We start from the raw sequence: 16,587 nt of genomic DNA, 5'->3' as shown, positions 1-16,587 counted from the left end.
TATAATAAATATAATAAGAAAAATGATCCCCTTGAAAACCGATGAAGATAGCATTTTTTTGTTTTGGAAGGCATTTTAAAAAGGGTTTAAAATTCAATATAAAAAAATTCGTGACATTTACCCCCTCCCCTCTCCTCTTATAAGTCGACCCTGGTCCAAAGTCAAAGAGAAAGCGAGCGATGTTTCGTGGCATCCTGCTAACATCCTCGTCGACAAGGTCTGCTGTGCTATTATGGAGCGAGTGGGCCCAGAAATTCATTAGAGCAAGGTATATCAATAACTGGAGATAATGCTCTACAAACTGGACATGCAATTAAAGCGAGTTGACAACACTATTCTAGGAAGTTATCAAAGTTTATCAACCATTTTTACTATCACAACAAACGAATAGGGTAATTCATTTAACAATCCAAACACGAATCGTTTTCATTCTAAAATCGTTTTCATTCTACAATCCATAAACTGTTTTGGTCGTGTAATTATAGGGCTCACTTTGATAACCTATTGAAGCAGATGATCAATTGAAGTGATGTGATTTAGGAATTGGATGTGATTTAGGAAGGAAGGACACAGGTTTCAATCTCATGCTTGTCTGGTGGTGACCAGGATTTATAAAATTTTCAAAATAATGCACGAACGAATAAAGAATAATTTACATATTACAGCTGTTTCATTTTTTATACCAGCCTACAAAATGGAATAATTGTTGTAAACATTTAAAGTCTGGTACTCACTAGGATTCAAAAAGCAACGCACCATGAGCACAAGAGCAAGAGAACACAACTGCTTGATTTTCTCAGGCATGCACTTTTGTGCATTTTTTAAAGTGGCATTTTTATGGTGTTTTTGCATTACCAAAGAGTTTCCTAGCCCCCCTTTACCCGTCTTTTAGTTTCACCTGCAGAGGATTACTACAATAAGTGTGCTAGCTTTGTCAGTGTTTCTGTTCACTGAAGCTTGTTACTTTTGTTGTAGATCCTGTGTAAATCTGGTACACTTGAAAAAGATGTCATCAAAACAAGAGACAACTTTTATGTACCAGGAACATCTCCCTAGTCTCCCTGTTCAAACATTAGAACACACTTGCGGAAAATACCTAGAATCTGGTAAGAATATTATATTGTTGAAAACTATAGTCAAATTCTTATGTGTATTCTGATTGCCAAAATCAGAGCGAGATTTTTTGGGGGTCTTGCCTTTAGGTCTTAGGTCATTGGTCTTTGTTTTGTAGACTCCCGATTTATGAATTCTCTGATTCAACAACATTTCATATTAAAACTGATACTTTTTTTTGTTCTGTAGTGAAGCATCTTTTGACTGATGAGGAGTACATGCAAACAGAGTTTGTTGTCAATGAGTTCCAGTCTGGAATTGGGAAGAAACTTCAACAAAAACTTGAGAAGCGAGGAAAAGAACATAGAAATTGGGTAAAGTGAAGTTTTCAAGCTAATTCCCTATCCAAAAATATCACCTCATCCCAGCAGTGACTATGTGAGATTCTTTTTTTTTCATAGCAATAGGAACCCTTAGGCTTAGTGTGATTCTCAATATTCTGCAGTTTCTCTATGATTTCTGCCCGAGGGGGGAGTCTGATAAAAACAGACGGGGGTGATTATCAGCAAAATCAATTTTAACTCCAAGGGATTGCACTTTTGACATGGCCAACAGAAATCCTTACCTTTAAGGGATAGCAAATTAGGTGTGGTTGAAGGGATTTTTACCCACCCTAAGAAAAAGCAGAATCAGAAAAAACATTTAACACCCCCTAAGGGATAGCAGTTGTTCAAATTTTATACCCTAAGAGATGGCAGAATTGGAAAAATTCTTCAACACTCCCTAAGGGATAGCAGTTGGTCGAAATTTTATACCCTAAAAGATAGGACGATCACCCCTTTCTAAATTTCTGAAGAGTCCCCCTGGGAATTTCTGTTTTCTTGCTTCTGTCATTCAAGGTAACAAAATTATATATATTTGGTGCTTTTTTATTGGTCAGTGTATGAAAACAGATTTAGTCCTGGCCAATAAAAGATCTTAAGGATTTTGAATGACGGAAGCTAGAATTGTAGCTGTTGGAAATTTGTTGATGAGATTTCATAAAGAATTAAAAACCACAGGTGATAGTCAAAAGTATGATTGTTTGACATTTCCATTATTAACCCTGTATATGAATAGGCTTAACTGTCATGTGCTATATTACAGCTATCTCAATGGTGGGAAGAAGAGGCATATTTAAGACCACGTAGCCCAGTAGCTCCGCTTGTTAATATTGGAGGCCCATTTATGATGCAAGAGGATGTATGGCCTCCAGCAGAGGGAACACTTTTGAAAAGAGCAGCATTTGTTATCTTTGCATTACTGGACACATGGCAAAAAATCTACAGGTATCACATTCAATATTGTGATTGTCAATTGCATAGTTACTTGCCAGCATAGAAGGATATCTACCTCTTTTGTGTGTCACTATGAATGGTCAGTTAGGGTCAGTTTATTAAAGTTTTGAAACTTTTAATTATCTTGAAATCAAACTTGAAGTTATACACATCCTGACAAAAGCGTTTGAAATGCATTTGGTCACAATTGTCAAAGGGGGCTGGCAATAATCTGAAAAAATGGCCCATTAGGTGTGAGCTTTCTGCAAACGACATTGACGCTTCTTTTGCGATTCACAAGTGTGCCACAAAATAAGCATGAGTGCCAGCTCAGCAGGCGATGACCTGCCCAAAATAAACAGAATACTCCATTTCTGATTTAACAGGTTAGGGAAAAATCCTTGAAAAAAATTTCTTGAAATTATCCTTGAAAAAACTCCTTGGAAAAGCTTGAATTTTATCCTAAAGGGATGACTTCTTGTGATTAAGCCTTAAATTAATTGAACATTGCTGTTTATGTTAAATGATTATTGCAGACAGCAGTTAAAAATTGGCAAAATGGGGAACAAGCCATTATGCATGAGTCAGTACCTCAGACTGTTCTCAGAGTGCCGTATTCCAGGCAAGGACCTTGACTCCCTCAAGGCTCATTTCTGTCTTGGTGAGTTTGTAAACGACAAATAGCACACTATAACCTAGCGTAGATGTTATACATTTACTTTTGATAGCACCATTTTCAATAATAGGGGTAGCGGTGGGTAAATCTGAGACTTGGTAAGGTGCCGAGACCTGTGTTTTAGAATCCAAGCCGGAGACTTTTGCTAATTTTAAGAATCCGAGCCTGAGACTTTTGTCAAATTTCAGAATCTGAGCCTGAGCTTGTTCTCGGATAACATGGTCAAGTATGCCATAAGCACCATAGAGTAGAGTTACAATAAAATCTTGCTACAGTAGCTAAAGTTTGGTGGAAAGGCTCGGGACTCAAGACTGGAAAAAGAAGGGAAAACTTGTAGCATGGTAACAACATAAAACAGATTGCGTTAACAAATTCCAAGACTCCGAGATCACATTTAAAAATCAGAGACTCTGAGACTTTGGTTGAAAAAAACTGAGGCTCCGATTGCCCTAATTTTTTTGAAAAAAACAAGACTTCACGACTTTCATAAAAAAAACACAGAGATTCCAAGGCTTTACTGAATAATCAATAATATATAAGCTTTATTGAGTAATCAATGTTTTAGGCACTAATGCATGTGTTTTTGATATTTTTCAGCTCCAGAGAAACCCCCTCGCCACATTATGGTCCAAACAAATGGACGAATCTTTACATGTTATGTCCTTGATGAGAACTATGAGCCTCTCACCCCTCCAGATATTGAAAGGTATCTGCTATATAGGGCGAGGCCTGGGATAGAGATTATAGGGAATGGTGGGAAGGGGATATGTCTATACAGGGGGAGGGTGGGGGAGGCATTTGCTATATTGGGGGAGGCCTGGGAAAAAGATTACGGGGAATTGTGGGAAGGGGATATGTCTATACAGGGGGATGGTGGGGGAGGCATTTGCTATATTGGGGGAGACCTGGGAAAGAGATTACGGGGAATGGTGGGAAGGGGATATGTCTATACAGGTGGATGGTGGGGGAGGCATTTGCTATATTGGGGGAGACCTGGGAAAGAGATTACGGGGAATGGTGGGAAGGGGATATGTCTATACAGGTGGATGGTGGGGGAGGCATTTGCTATATTGGGGGAGACCTGAGAAAGAGATTACGGGGAATGGTGGGAAGGGGATATGTCTATACAGGGGGAGGGTGGGGGAGGCATTTGCTATATTGGGGGAGACCTGGGAAAGAGACTACGGGGAATGGTGGGAAGGGGATATGTCTATACAGGGGGATGGTGGGGGAGGCATTTGCTATATTGGGGGAGACCTGGGAAAGAGATTACGGGGAATGGTGGGAAGGGGATATGTCTATACAGGGGGATGGTGGGGGAGGCATTTGCTATATTGGGGGAGACCTGGGAAAGAGATTACGGGGAATGGTGGGAAGGGGATATGTCTATACAGGTGGATGGTGGGGGAGGCATTTGCTATATTGGGGGAGACCTGGGAAAGAGATTATGGGGAATGGTGGGAAGGGGATATGTCTATACAGGGGGAGGGTGGAGGAGGCATTTGCTATATTGGGGGAGACCTGGGAAAGAGACTACGGGGAATGGTGGGAAGGGGATATGTCTATACAGGGGGATGGTGGGGGAGGCATTTGCTATATTGGGGGAGACCTGTGAAAGAGATTACGGGGAATGGTGGGAAGGGGATATGTCTATACAGGGGGATGGTGGGGGAGGCATTTGCTATATTGGGGGAGACCTGGGAAAGAGATTACGGGGAATGGTGGGAAGGGGATATGTCTATACAGGGGGAGGGTGGGGGAGGCATTTGCTGTATATGGGGAGGCCAGAAGACAGATTTGTTATAAAATGGGTAGGGTATTTGCCTATACGAGGCGAGAGTGGGGGAGACATTTGTTATGTGGGGGACTCGGGAAAGAGATTTCGGGGAAGGGTGGAGAAAGCTTTTGCCTTTACAGAGGAAGTGTGGGAGAGGGATTTGCCTATACAGGCAAGGGTGGAGGAGAGGATTTGCCTCCCTACATAATGACATGCACTGAAGTGCAACTTTAACTCAGAACCCAACTCAATTGTTCCAGTATTGAGTTGTTTGCTTAACTGATCTGTTGTGTTAATGCCATAACAATTTAATTTAGAGTACAAAATGTTTGTGTTCATATATGTGGCTAATGCATTCTTAATAATAATATTGCTGTTTTTATTGTTATAGACAACTAGAGGCTGTTGTTAAAATGGCTAAATCCAGACCTCTGGGGCCGTGCATCGGCGCTTTGACGGCAGAAGATAGGACCACATGGTACCAGGTAATTTATCTAGTGGGGGAAGGGGTGTAAGTTGTACCCTAAGAAGGTGTGAAGATGGAGTCTAGTGTAAAAGAGCGTGCTCATAAGGAAATTTCATGATTTTGACATTTATTTTTGTTTTGATTCAAGTCACGGAATTTGCTGATAGCATTGGATGGAAAGAATGGTGAATATTTACATGCCATAGAGACAGCAATGGTGAATTTAGTTCTAGACTATGAATGTGAAGGCAAAGACTATCAAGAGGTATTTTAACGTTTGCAACAATGATACTTATTTACTGTAGCAATGGAATTAAAGAAACATTCTGGGGCGGATCTAGCTTTTTGTGAAAGGGGGGTTTGGCCCAGTGACAAACGGGAGGGGTTATTTTTTTTAATCCTTTAGATTTCTGGCAGCCCAAAGAGGGGGTTAAACCCCTTAACCTCCCTTCCCCCAAGATCCGCTACTGCCCGTATGAAACGGGAACTGCTTCAAAGTGCCGTGAAAGTGCTGCAAAAGCAATTCACAGTATAAATGCAGCCAAAATGAAGCACTTTAGCAGCTATTAAGCAGCAGAAGCCACTTTGCAAAACGCTTCCATTCCACTTTGAAGCAGCTGAAGCGAAATGAAGTCATTTTAACATCTTTTTGAAGCTGCCTGATAGCCCCTTTCAAGTATGTACCGCTGCAAAACAATTCAAACAGCTTCAATTGCTTCTTAGGGAATAATGCGCATATAAGCTATTGGTTGAGAACATACAGTAGGGGTTGTGCTCACAAGAAAAAAGAATGTGCTACCTGTAATTAATATGTACTGTTGTCCATGTGGCAGGTAACACACAATTCCATACTTGGAGACTGTAGAAATCGTTGGTTTGACAAATCCATCACTGTTATTGGGTGCAAGATGGGAACATTTGCCACAAACTGTGATGTAAGTCTGTTACGTTAGGGATTCAACCCTGCCTTCTTCACAAGTCTCCAATTTGAGCAGTTTTTCCCTGCCCCCTCTTCCTCCACAAATAAGTGAAATAAACAAGTTTTCACTTACATTGTTATGTAGGTATTAAAGGAAATTGTCTGTTTTAAAGATACCAAAAGTTTTAATTCACCTTCTCGCTAATGAATCATACCACTACAATTACTTATAGCATCATCCTTGTTTGTGCTTTTAATGTTGTCAATGTCAATGCGAAACTTGAAACTTGAAAGATTTGCTTGTATGCCTACTTTATTTTTTCATTATATCTCATTTCTTTTTGTGTCCAGCACTCACCATTCGACGGGATTGTAGAAATCAGTACGATGATAGATGCTTCCGTTATGATCAGAAAATTCAATGGGGAATGGCAGGTAACTGTTGAGTTTCTCTTGGAGATCTGAGCTACTCTTGGAAATATGAGTTGGTCTTGGAAATCTGAGCTACTCTTGGGAATCTGAGTTACTCTTGGAAATCTGAGTTTCTCTTGAAAATCTGAGTTACTCTTGGAAATCTGAGTTGCTCTTGGAAATCTGAGTTACTCTAATGTATTCTCATATAATTGCCTCTATCAAGCTCATATGAATAGTCGACAACTACAGAATGATTGACCATGCAGCAGCTACATTAATTAACGAATGAATGAATAAATGATTGAATAAATAAATTCATTTTTTTTTTATAATTTTTATTTATTTTTTTCATTTTTATAGGGACGTCAGCATATAGGAAATGTGACCCCCCCATCTGAGTTAGACTTTGTTGTTGATGACCAGATGTTGAAATGTGTAAAAACAGCGGTTGACAAATACCAAAAAGAGGTGAGTTGAGCTGCTCCTTAAAAGCACAGAGATGTGATTTGTGTAATGGACCACAAATGTAGAACCTCTTGTAAAGAATCAGATTTTCTCACGCTTCTCCAGTATCTTCAATGCTATTGATGATACACATTACCTGAATGCTACTGATGATAGCTTTTCTTCTGCAGGCGGACCGAATAATAATCATAGACACTAAAACAACAATGTTTGGCAAGAACCACATCAAGAGACTCGGTGTCCATCCTGATACATTCTGCCAACTCGCGATACAGCTCACCTACTACCGCATGCATAATAAGTATGTCCAGGGCTTTATTCTTCCATGTATCAATAATTTCAATGATTTTAACAGAAGGGTTAGTATAACCTCGAATAAAAAACGGTCAGTCAGCGGCGAAGCAGTCCAATCAGTCAGTCAGGCGGTCAGTGAGACAGACGCCATGCAGTCCAATCAATCAGTCAGGCGGTCAGTGAGACAGACGCCATGCAGTCCAGTCAGTCAGTCAGGCGGTCAGTAAGACAGACTCCATGGAGTCCAGTCAGTCAGTCAGGCGGTCAGTGAGACAGACGCCATACAGTCTAGTCAGTCAGTCAGGCGGTCAGTGAGACAGACGCCATGCAGTCCAGTCAGTCAAGCAGACAACAACCAGCCAGTCATTGTCTTCTTTCCTTTGTGGACATTTGTCCACTTCACAGGCCCGGCACTGCATACGAGACGGCACAAACTCGGCAGTTCTACCATGGACGAACAGATACGGTAAGCATCCTGAGAAGGCACCAAGGAAGTACTGTTCTTGGTACATTGGGTTCATCTGCATGCGTAAACCTTTTAGCAGGCGGTGTCCCAACCGAGTGAAAAATATGAGATGTTTGTTGCGCTAGAAAAGGGATGGCTGGAGTGGATTAGTGACTGTGAGGCGTGTGATTTACAACTGATGACCGCAAGTACTTTATTCTGCTTAATTTTCGCGCGTGCTTAAATTCGCGTTTTTCACGATTTTAAAAAAAATGTGATCTTTTAGACTCGAACTAGGACCGCGAACTTTGATCTCGCGAAATTTAATAGATATAGACAGACATTGAAGGTTCTTTACTCGATAATGGCTCGAGAGAACAGGAACACTTCTCCATATTATACTACTGTAAGACCGACATTTAGCTGCCGCTAAGCGACAGCGTGTTGGTTTTGTTTTAATATATTAGCCGTTTCAGTTGTTTTTATCGTCATTTCTTTTTTTGAAAAACGAAATTAAAGTCACTTGAACTTCAAATTCACGAAATTAATTTCCCTGCAAACACTTTTTTCTCGCGATCTCGAAATTAAAGACGCGCGAAATGTGCTGAGAAAATTTTCGCAAAATTTAAGACGCTCGAAAATAAAGAAGAATAAGGTAGATTAAGGATACTACAAGACGCACTTATTTCACTTGTGTTTCAGGTTCGCTCGTGTTTCAGGGTCGCTCGTGTTTCAGGTTCGCTCGTGTTTCAGGTTCGCTTGTGTTTCAGGTTCGCTCGTGTTTCAGGTCCGCTCGTGTTTCAGGTTCGCCCGTGTTTCAGGTTCGCTCGTGTTTCAGGTTCGCCCGTGTTTCAGGTTCGCTCGTGTTTCAGGTTCGCTTGTGTTTCAGGTTCGCTCGTGTTTCAGGTTCGCTCGTGTTTCAGGTTCGCCCGTGTTTCAGGTTCGCCCGTGTTTCAGGTTCGCTCGTGTTTCAGGTTCGCTCGTGTTTCAGGTTCGCCCGTGTTTCAGGTTCGCCCGTGTTTCAGGTTCGCTCGTGTTTCAGGTTCGCTCGTGTTTCAGGTTCGCTCGTGTTTCAGGTTCACTTGTGTTTCAGGTTCGCTCGTATTTCAGGTTCACTTGTGTTTCAGGTTTGCTCGTGTTTCAGGTTCACTTGTATTTCAGGTTCGCTCGTGTACCGCTGAGGCCGTGGAATGGTGCAAGGCCATGGTTAGTCCGCATAATGTGAGTATTTTATTTATTTTCTGACAGTTTATAAACTGCAACGAAGGATTCCAAAAGATGGTGGAAAAAGGTGGATTACAAAATATGGTGGAAATAGGTGGCTTAATGACGGCGTATAAGCTGCACCGAAAGTTACTAAAAGTCTTTAAGATTGAGTCTAGCTAAACCTTTTGTGCTTTAGTAACCTTTTCTTTCTTCAGGTGTCCGAAAAAGCTCTTTTGCTGAAAAAGGCAGCGGACAAGCATAACAAACTGATGATGGAAGCAACAAATGGGCAAGGTTTGTTGGAGTTCTATTAACTCTGAAGCTATTTGGGCTCTATTGCTGGTCTCTCCTGGTCCGCCAGCTGGTCCCTCTTGGTACGCTTGCTGGCCGCTTGCTGGTCTCTCTTGGTCCGCTTCCTGGTCTATCTTGGTCCTCTTGCTGGTCTCTCTTGGTCCTCTTGGTCCCATTCCTGGTCTCTCTTGGTCCTCTTCCTGGTCTTTCTTGGTCCCATTCCTGGTCTTTCTTGGTCCTCTTGCTGGTCTCTCTTGGTCCTCTTGCTGGTCTCTCTTGGTCCTCTTGCTGGTCTCTCTTGGTCCTCTTGCTGGTCTCTCTTGGTCCGCGTGCTGGTCTCTCTTGGTCCTCTTGCTGGTCTCTCTTGGTCCTCTTGCTGGTCTCTCTTGGTCCTCTTCCTTGTCTTTCTTGGTCCACTTCCTGGTCTTTCTTGGTCCTCGTGCTGGTCTCTCTTGGTCTGCTTGCTGGTCTTTCTTGGCCCTCTTGCTTGTCTCTCTTGGTCCACTTGCTTGTCTCTCTTGGTCCTCTTGCTTGTCTCTCTTGGTCTGCGTGCTGGTCTCTCTTGGTCCTCTTGCTGGTCTCTTTTAGTCCTCTTGCTGGTCTTTCTTGGTCTGCTTGGTGGTCTCTTTTGGTCCGTGTGCTGGTCTCTCTTGGTCCTCTTGCTGGTCTCTCTTGGTCCTCTTGCTGGTCTCTCTTAGTCCTCTTGCTGGTCTTTCTTGGTCCTCCTGCTGGTCTCTCTTGGTCCTCTTCCTGGTCTTTCTTGGTCCACTCCCTGGTCTTTCTTGGCCCACGTGCTGGTCTCTCTTGGTCCTCTTGCTGGTCTCTCTTGGTCCTCTTGCTGGTCTCTCTTGGTCCTCTTCCTTGTCTTTCTTGGTCCACTTCCTGGTCTTTCTTGGTCCTCTTGCTGGTCTCTCTTGGTCTGCTTGCTGGTCTTTCTTGGCCCTCTTGCTTGTCTCTCTTGGTCCTCTTGCTTGTCTCTCTTGGTCCTCTTGCTTGTCTCTCTTGGTCTGCGTGCTGGTCTCTCTTGGTCCTCTTGCTGGTCTCTTTTAGTCCTCTTGCTGGTCTTTCTTGGTCTGCTTGGTGGTCTCTTTTGGTCCGCGTGCTGGTCTCTCTTGGTCCTCTTGCTGGTCTCTCTTGGTCCTCTTGCTGGTCTCTCTTAGTCCTCTTGCTGGTCTTTCTTGGTCCTCCTGCTGGTCTCTCTTGGTCCTCTTCCTGGTCTTTCTTGGTCCACTCCCTGGTCTATCTTGGTCTGCCTGCTGGTCTCTCTTGACCCGCGTGCTGGTCTCTCTTGGTCCTCTTGCTGGTCTCTCTTGGTCCTCTTGCTGGTCTCTCTTGGTCCTCTTCCTTGTCTTTCTTGGTCCACTTCCTGGTCTTTCTTGGTCCTCTTGCTGGTCTCTCTTGGTCTGCTTGCTGGTCTTTCTTGGCCCTCTTGCTTGTCTCTCTTGGTCTGCGTGCTGGTATCTCTTGATCCTCTTGCTGGTCTCTTTTAGTCCTCTTGCTGGTCTTTCTTGGTCTGCTTGGTGGTCTCTTTTGGTCCGCGTGCTGGTCTCTCTTGGTCCTCTTGCTGGTCTCTCTTGGTCCTCTTGTTGGTCTCTCTTAGTCCTCTTGCTGGTCTTTCTTGGTCCTCCTGCTGGTCTCTCTTGGTCCTCTTCCTGGTCTTTCTTGGTCCACTCCCTGGTCTTTCTTGGTCTGCGTGCTGGTCTCTCTTGGCCCGCGTGCTGGTCTCTCTTGATCCTCTTGCTGGTCTCTCTTGGTCTGCTTGCTGGTCTCACCTGGTCCTCTTGCTGGTCTCTCCTGGTCCTCTTCCTGGTCTTTCTTGGTCCATTTCCTGGTCTTTTTTGGTCCTTTTCCTGGTCTCTCTTGGTCCTCTTGCTGGTCTCTCTTGATCCTCGTGCTGGTCTCTCTTGGTCCGCTTGCTGGTCTCTTTTGGTCCTCTTGCCGGTCTCTCTTGGTCCGCTTGGTGGTCTCTCTTGGTCCTCTTCCTGGTCTTTCTTGGTCCTCTTGCTGGTCTCTCTTAGTCCTCTTGCTGGTCTTTCTTGGTCCTCTTGCTGGTCTCTCTTGGTCTGCTTTGTCTTTCTAGGCGGTACTCCCTTTCGATTAGCGTTCTGTACCTGCCTTTATTCATTGATTATTGTTATTGATTATTTTGTTGGCGTCACGTAAATGCCTTTATTGATTATTTTATTGGCGTTACGTTACATGAACGTATTTATTCCTTATCATTTGATTGGCCTTGATGACCTGGAGATGTTTCTTTATCAGGAATCGATCGCCATTTGATGGGCTTGGCAGTAATCGCCGCAAAGGAAGGTAAGACTGTAGTCTCTTGAACCACAGCATGCTCGGACACTAAGCAGTCTTTGCGAGCGCTTCCTAAACATCCTATTTTTTATGAAAAGACACGAAGACGTAACTGTGAGTCTGGGTATTTCTAAAATATGTTCAGTCTGCCCTGAAGCCGTCTTAATAAAGACGACTACTAGTTTTTGGTATCCATATATGGATGACATAATGAAACGGCAGCTAACAGAAACTTTTAAATCTTTTTGCGTCTTTAGGTATACCAACACCAAATATCTTCACGGACAAGGCATGGAAGGCCAGGTTTGTACGAAGGCTTTATGGGATGCTTTCGTTCATCTTAGAAAATCAATACAGACTGAGGTTTTCTTTGCCTGTTGCATTTGTGGAGGTCCCTGTTGTCAATTCGTTATTAATTTTTCTCTGACATTTACCTTTTTCAGTGGTGGAGGAGCTAATTTCAAACTCTCGACAAGCTGTACTGGATTCTGGTCAACTCACGGGGGCTGTGCTCCCATGGTGCATGATGGGTATGGCTTCTTTTACTCCATCGAGGAAGAAGAGTAAGTAGCACGCGACAAAATCCGCACCTTTGCAATCATATACCCTCTAGGCCAGCAATCATATACCCTCTAGGCCAGTAATCATATACCCTCTAGGCCATCAATCATATACCCTCTAGGCCAGCAATCGTATACCCTCTAGGCCAGCAATCATATACCCTCTAGGCCAGTAATCATATACCCTCCAGGCCAGCAATCGTATACCCTCTAGGCCAGCAATCGTATACCCTCTAGGCCAGTAATCATATACCCTCTAGGCCAGTAATCATATACCCTCTAGGCCAGCAATCGTATACCCTCTAGGCCAGCAATCATATACCCTCTAGGCCAGTAATCATATACCCTCTAGGCCAGCAATCGTATACCCTCTAGGCCAGCAATCGTATACCCTCTAGGCCAGTAATCATATACCCTCTAGGCCAGTAATCATATACCCTCTAGGCCAGCAATCGTATACCCTCTAGGCCAGCAATCATATACCCTCTAGGCCAGTAATCATATACCCTCTAGGCCAGCAATCGTATACCCTCTAGGCCAGCAATCGTATACCCTCTAGGCCAGCAATCGTATACCCTCTAGGCCAGCAATGGTATACCCTCTAGGCCAGCAATCGTACACCCTCTAGGCCAGCAATCGTACACCCTCTAGGCCAGCAATCGTACACCCTCTAGGCCAGCAATCTTACACCCTCTAGGCCAGCAATCGTACACCCTCTAGGCCAGCAATCGTATACCCTCTAGGCCAGCAATCGTATACCCTCTAGGCCAGCAATCGTATACCCTCTAGGCCAGCAATCGTACACCCTCTAGGCCAGCAATCGTACACCCTCTAGGCCAGCAATGGTATACCCTCTAGGCCAGCAACCGTATACCCTCTAGGCCAGCAATCATATACCCTCTAGGCCAGCAATCGTATACCCTCTTGACCAGCAATCGTATACCCTCTAGGCCAGCAATCAATTCCCCATCCCTTAGGGGCTGAGGAAAGATTTTTCCGATTCTGCTGTCCGTTAGGTTATGCCAACTGTTATTCCTTAGGGGGTGTTTAACGTTTTTCCAATTCTGCTATCTCTTAGGGTTAAAAATTACTTCGACCACACCCAATTTGATATCTCTTGGGGGAAGAATTTTTGTTGACCACAACAAAAGTGCTATCCCTTAGGGTAAAAATTTATTTTGCCGACGATCACCCCCGTTTATTTCTATCGGATTCCCCGCCCCCCTCCGGCAACTTAAACGACGATAAAAAGAGAGATTCAAGTCACCAATGTAAGGGGTGGACCATTAGAAAAGTTAAGGGGGGGAAATCAAACAAAAAATTCATTCGCAATTAAAACCCTGGAAAAAAATGCATCCGGCCCAAACCAGACAGAAGAACAATGCATCCAACGATTAAAAAAGTCCATGCACGTCTTGGAGACAACACAAAGACAAGAAAAAACAAACCTGCATGACTGATACCTCCCCCATTCACTTTTCTAATGATCCGTCCCTAAAAAACATGACCGTGCTTCAGACCCTTTAGCTTTGGAGACAAAGCCCGTACCACCGAGCTATCGCGCCACTCTAAGATTTGACAAGCTGTTATTTTCTCGATCAGAATCTACATTATACTGTCGGCGTTTAAGGATTCTACGGTCACAGATGCCCCTCGCTTCGAGAAAGAATTCACCCGCTCGCTGATTGAGATGAGTGAAGTGCTTCAGTCAGCCAAGCTATGATATCAAAGATTCCGTTCTTCTGCAGTTCTGTAAACTAAGCTATGATATCAAGGATTCAGTTCTTCTGTAAACTAAGCTATGATATCAAAGATTCATTTCTTCTGTAAACTAAGCTACGGTATCAAGGATTCAGTTCTTCTGTAAACTAAGCTATGATATCAAAGATTCATTTCTTCTGTAAACTAAGCTATGATATCAAGGATTCAGATTAGCGATTTCTTTCACGCCGCTTCGAGACCGTTGTGTTGTTTAGAAAGAAAGCCTCGGCCAACACCAATTCAATACGAAAATTTCGCTCTTATTCCTTTAATACATCACGAACCCCTACGAAACTAGCACCAAATTAATCCCTGGAATACGTAGATTAATGATCGTGTAGTTATTTTTGTGCGATTTCAATGATGCAAGTAAATATTTTAAATTTTTTAAATTTTAAAAAATTTATGAAAGTAATATAAAAAATATGTTGTTGAAGAAATCGTCTTATATAACAGGAATAACAGTTAAACGTTTTTATATATGAAACACTTATGCTACGAGGCTACTTTTTTGTTATAACTATGTGTGGACGAATTGACTATTTTTGTGGACGAGTTGACTCTACTTTTAGACGAGTTTACTCAACTTGTGGACGAATTGGTTTTTGGACGAATTGACTGCATACTAACCTATGACTACGCATAGTAAAGGTAGATATAGTGATGGTTGGTGGCGTGACGGTGAATATCGTAATGGTGAATACTAGGTGGATGGCGTGACGAGGAATGTCGCGAAGGTTTGGTGATGTGCAGTGAACACTCTTCTTTTATTTCCTTCTTTTTTTAATAGATATTTTGATTTATGTATTGATTGAATAATCAAAAGTTTCTGTAATTTTATTTAAGTAATTCAGGTATATTTTAATCAAAATTACTAAAATTAATAAAAACAGCTTGAATAAGGTATCGACTGGCGAATTCGTTAGTATGCGTGATTGCAGTAGCTACATGTTTTACTACGAGCCTATTTTTCTTTTTACTTTTTTTTTTTGAAGACATGGAAAAGACGGGAGGGGGGTGGGTTTGGTGCCCCCTCCCCCAAATTATTTTTATTCGTGTAAAAAAAGGAAACAAATTCATTTGTTTGTGTTTTTTTCCATCACAGGCCCATACCCAGGGGATGTGCAGGGGGTGCGAAAGCACCCACCCCCCCCCCCCCCCTCCCCCCTCCCCCCCCCCCCCACACACACACAACGGTCGAATGTCCACTTTCGGTTCTCAATAGACGTGCTATTTGTAGACAAAATTATAAAGCATCAGCTAGGTCTACTGGTCACCAATCCATAAGTCAGCCTTTTTTTGTAGCCAAAATCGACAATAAACGTCCCTTGGAGATACTGCAAAGGCAGTATCTCCAAGGTTTTTTCAGGGGCAGTCAGATTTTTATCAGAGAACTCCCTCCCCCCCCCCCCCCCCTGTTCTGTTGAGATTTTGCTTTTCTCGTGTTTTTGAACCAGATCAATCAACATGACCACTGCAAGCTTTAATCTATGAATTACGTCTTGTGTTGTGTCATGGTTTTGAAGACAAATATAAGGGAGGCATGTTAGAAAAATTTTCACAATGGTCTAAAAGTCTCATATAACCAATCAATCGTAATCAATCGGTTTAAAAAGGGCTAAACATGCAAACTTCTCCAGGCGAACACATGCCTTGACACGAGTTGGACTAAACAGACAGCGAGATAAAAAAAAATCGTAATCGCAGCCGACCTTTGTGTCGGTCACGAAACAAGAAAGAAACAAGACGGAACGGCTGCGCGGGAGACTAAAAATCGCACGGTTCTCGTTCCTATTTTAGATGAGTCGTTCTTGAATTTTATTTGAACAAGGCTGATCTTATATGATTTATATCGTTAAAAGTGATTTCACATGCTTAATGTTGTACAGCATTTTAGTGCTGTATTACTCTCCAAAATCATGGCAAACAGACGCTGAGACCTAGATTAAACAGCGTGCCGGAGTCACATTATCGTGACGCTCTTGAAAAGTTCGTCGGATCATGCGATGCTAGCACGCCGTTTATTGCGCAAGAAATTAAGCTGGCACCTACGTTTTCTTTGGAATCACTCTACGGTCGGACCTCAACCAAATAATAACGGTGCAACTCTTGTACGCCGTTTAATATTGGCGTTAGTGTTTCCGATAGACAGGATTAATTAGCGAAGGCTTTCTAAGTTGCGCCATATGTAGTCCCCTTAACGTTCTTATCGCAAGACCCCTTTCGCTTTTGAATGCGCGGAATGTTACTAGACTAGTCCCAATGGGAATGCTCTACACCATGCCTCCATCGGGTCTATCTAACGTTGTTTTAAATCGCTAAAGGAATTTCAACCGTACTCTCTGCTACTGCTACTGAAAGAGTGCATACATCTGAAGATGCGATTAGTACAGCGTAACCAAGTACATATATGGTGCCCTGTCATCCTGATAAAAAGCTGTTATAGTCCATGATGACGGCAAACCTGTTCGGGCTCCCCATGTGTGTTTTTCTCACGTGGGCTCTCTGTTCGTTAAAAATGTGTTCAAGGCCTTAGTACAAGCGATTAACTCCTAGGAAATCCCATCTCCGCGTGTTAACGAGTCCGTGTATAAACCAGAATATAGCTGTAATTTATAATGTCTTGATGAGTATGAAAAGGGC

The 16,587-nt window shown here is 42.9% G+C and overlaps 1 protein-coding gene across 4 annotated transcripts; it reads left to right on the top strand.

Annotated features, from left to right (window-relative positions):
• The first annotated feature begins 38 nt into the window (after window positions 1-38).
• Window positions 39-14,850, top strand: LOC5514354 (peroxisomal carnitine O-octanoyltransferase). 4 transcript variants are annotated; one of them, XM_048724220.1, is made up of 19 exons: window positions 47-268; window positions 976-1,106; window positions 1,303-1,427; window positions 2,200-2,381; window positions 2,906-3,030; window positions 3,643-3,751; window positions 5,214-5,307; window positions 5,437-5,553; window positions 6,122-6,223; window positions 6,559-6,642; window positions 6,982-7,089; window positions 7,257-7,387; window positions 7,786-7,846; window positions 8,987-9,046; window positions 9,247-9,325; window positions 11,585-11,632; window positions 11,881-11,926; window positions 12,067-12,186; window positions 13,786-14,850. In XM_048724220.1, exons 1-19 carry the CDS (start codon window positions 180-182, stop codon window positions 13,904-13,906), a joined length of 1,932 nt encoding a protein of 643 aa, XP_048580177.1. In that variant the 5' UTR covers window positions 47-179; the 3' UTR covers window positions 13,907-14,850. The 4 variants fall into 4 exon arrangements, with proteins under 4 accessions (XP_048580178.1, XP_048580176.1, XP_048580179.1 ...); XM_048724221.1 differs by lacking the exons at window positions 11,585-11,632; window positions 11,881-11,926; window positions 12,067-12,186; window positions 13,786-14,850 and adding an exon at window positions 8,528-8,918 and having other exon boundaries at window positions 39-268; window positions 9,247-9,298; XM_048724219.1 differs by lacking the exons at window positions 11,585-11,632; window positions 11,881-11,926; window positions 12,067-12,186; window positions 13,786-14,850 and adding an exon at window positions 8,528-8,952 and having other exon boundaries at window positions 39-268; window positions 9,247-9,298.
• Window positions 14,851-16,587: the final 1,737 nt, after the last annotated feature.

This window comes from Nematostella vectensis, chromosome 2 (assembly GCF_932526225.1).
Source record: "Nematostella vectensis chromosome 2, jaNemVect1.1, whole genome shotgun sequence".
In the NCBI taxonomy this organism is placed as follows: Eukaryota; Metazoa; Cnidaria; class Anthozoa; order Actiniaria; family Edwardsiidae; genus Nematostella; species Nematostella vectensis.
The sequence above is the reverse complement of the archived record's forward strand: the minus strand, read 5'-3'. Positions and strand labels throughout refer to the sequence as shown.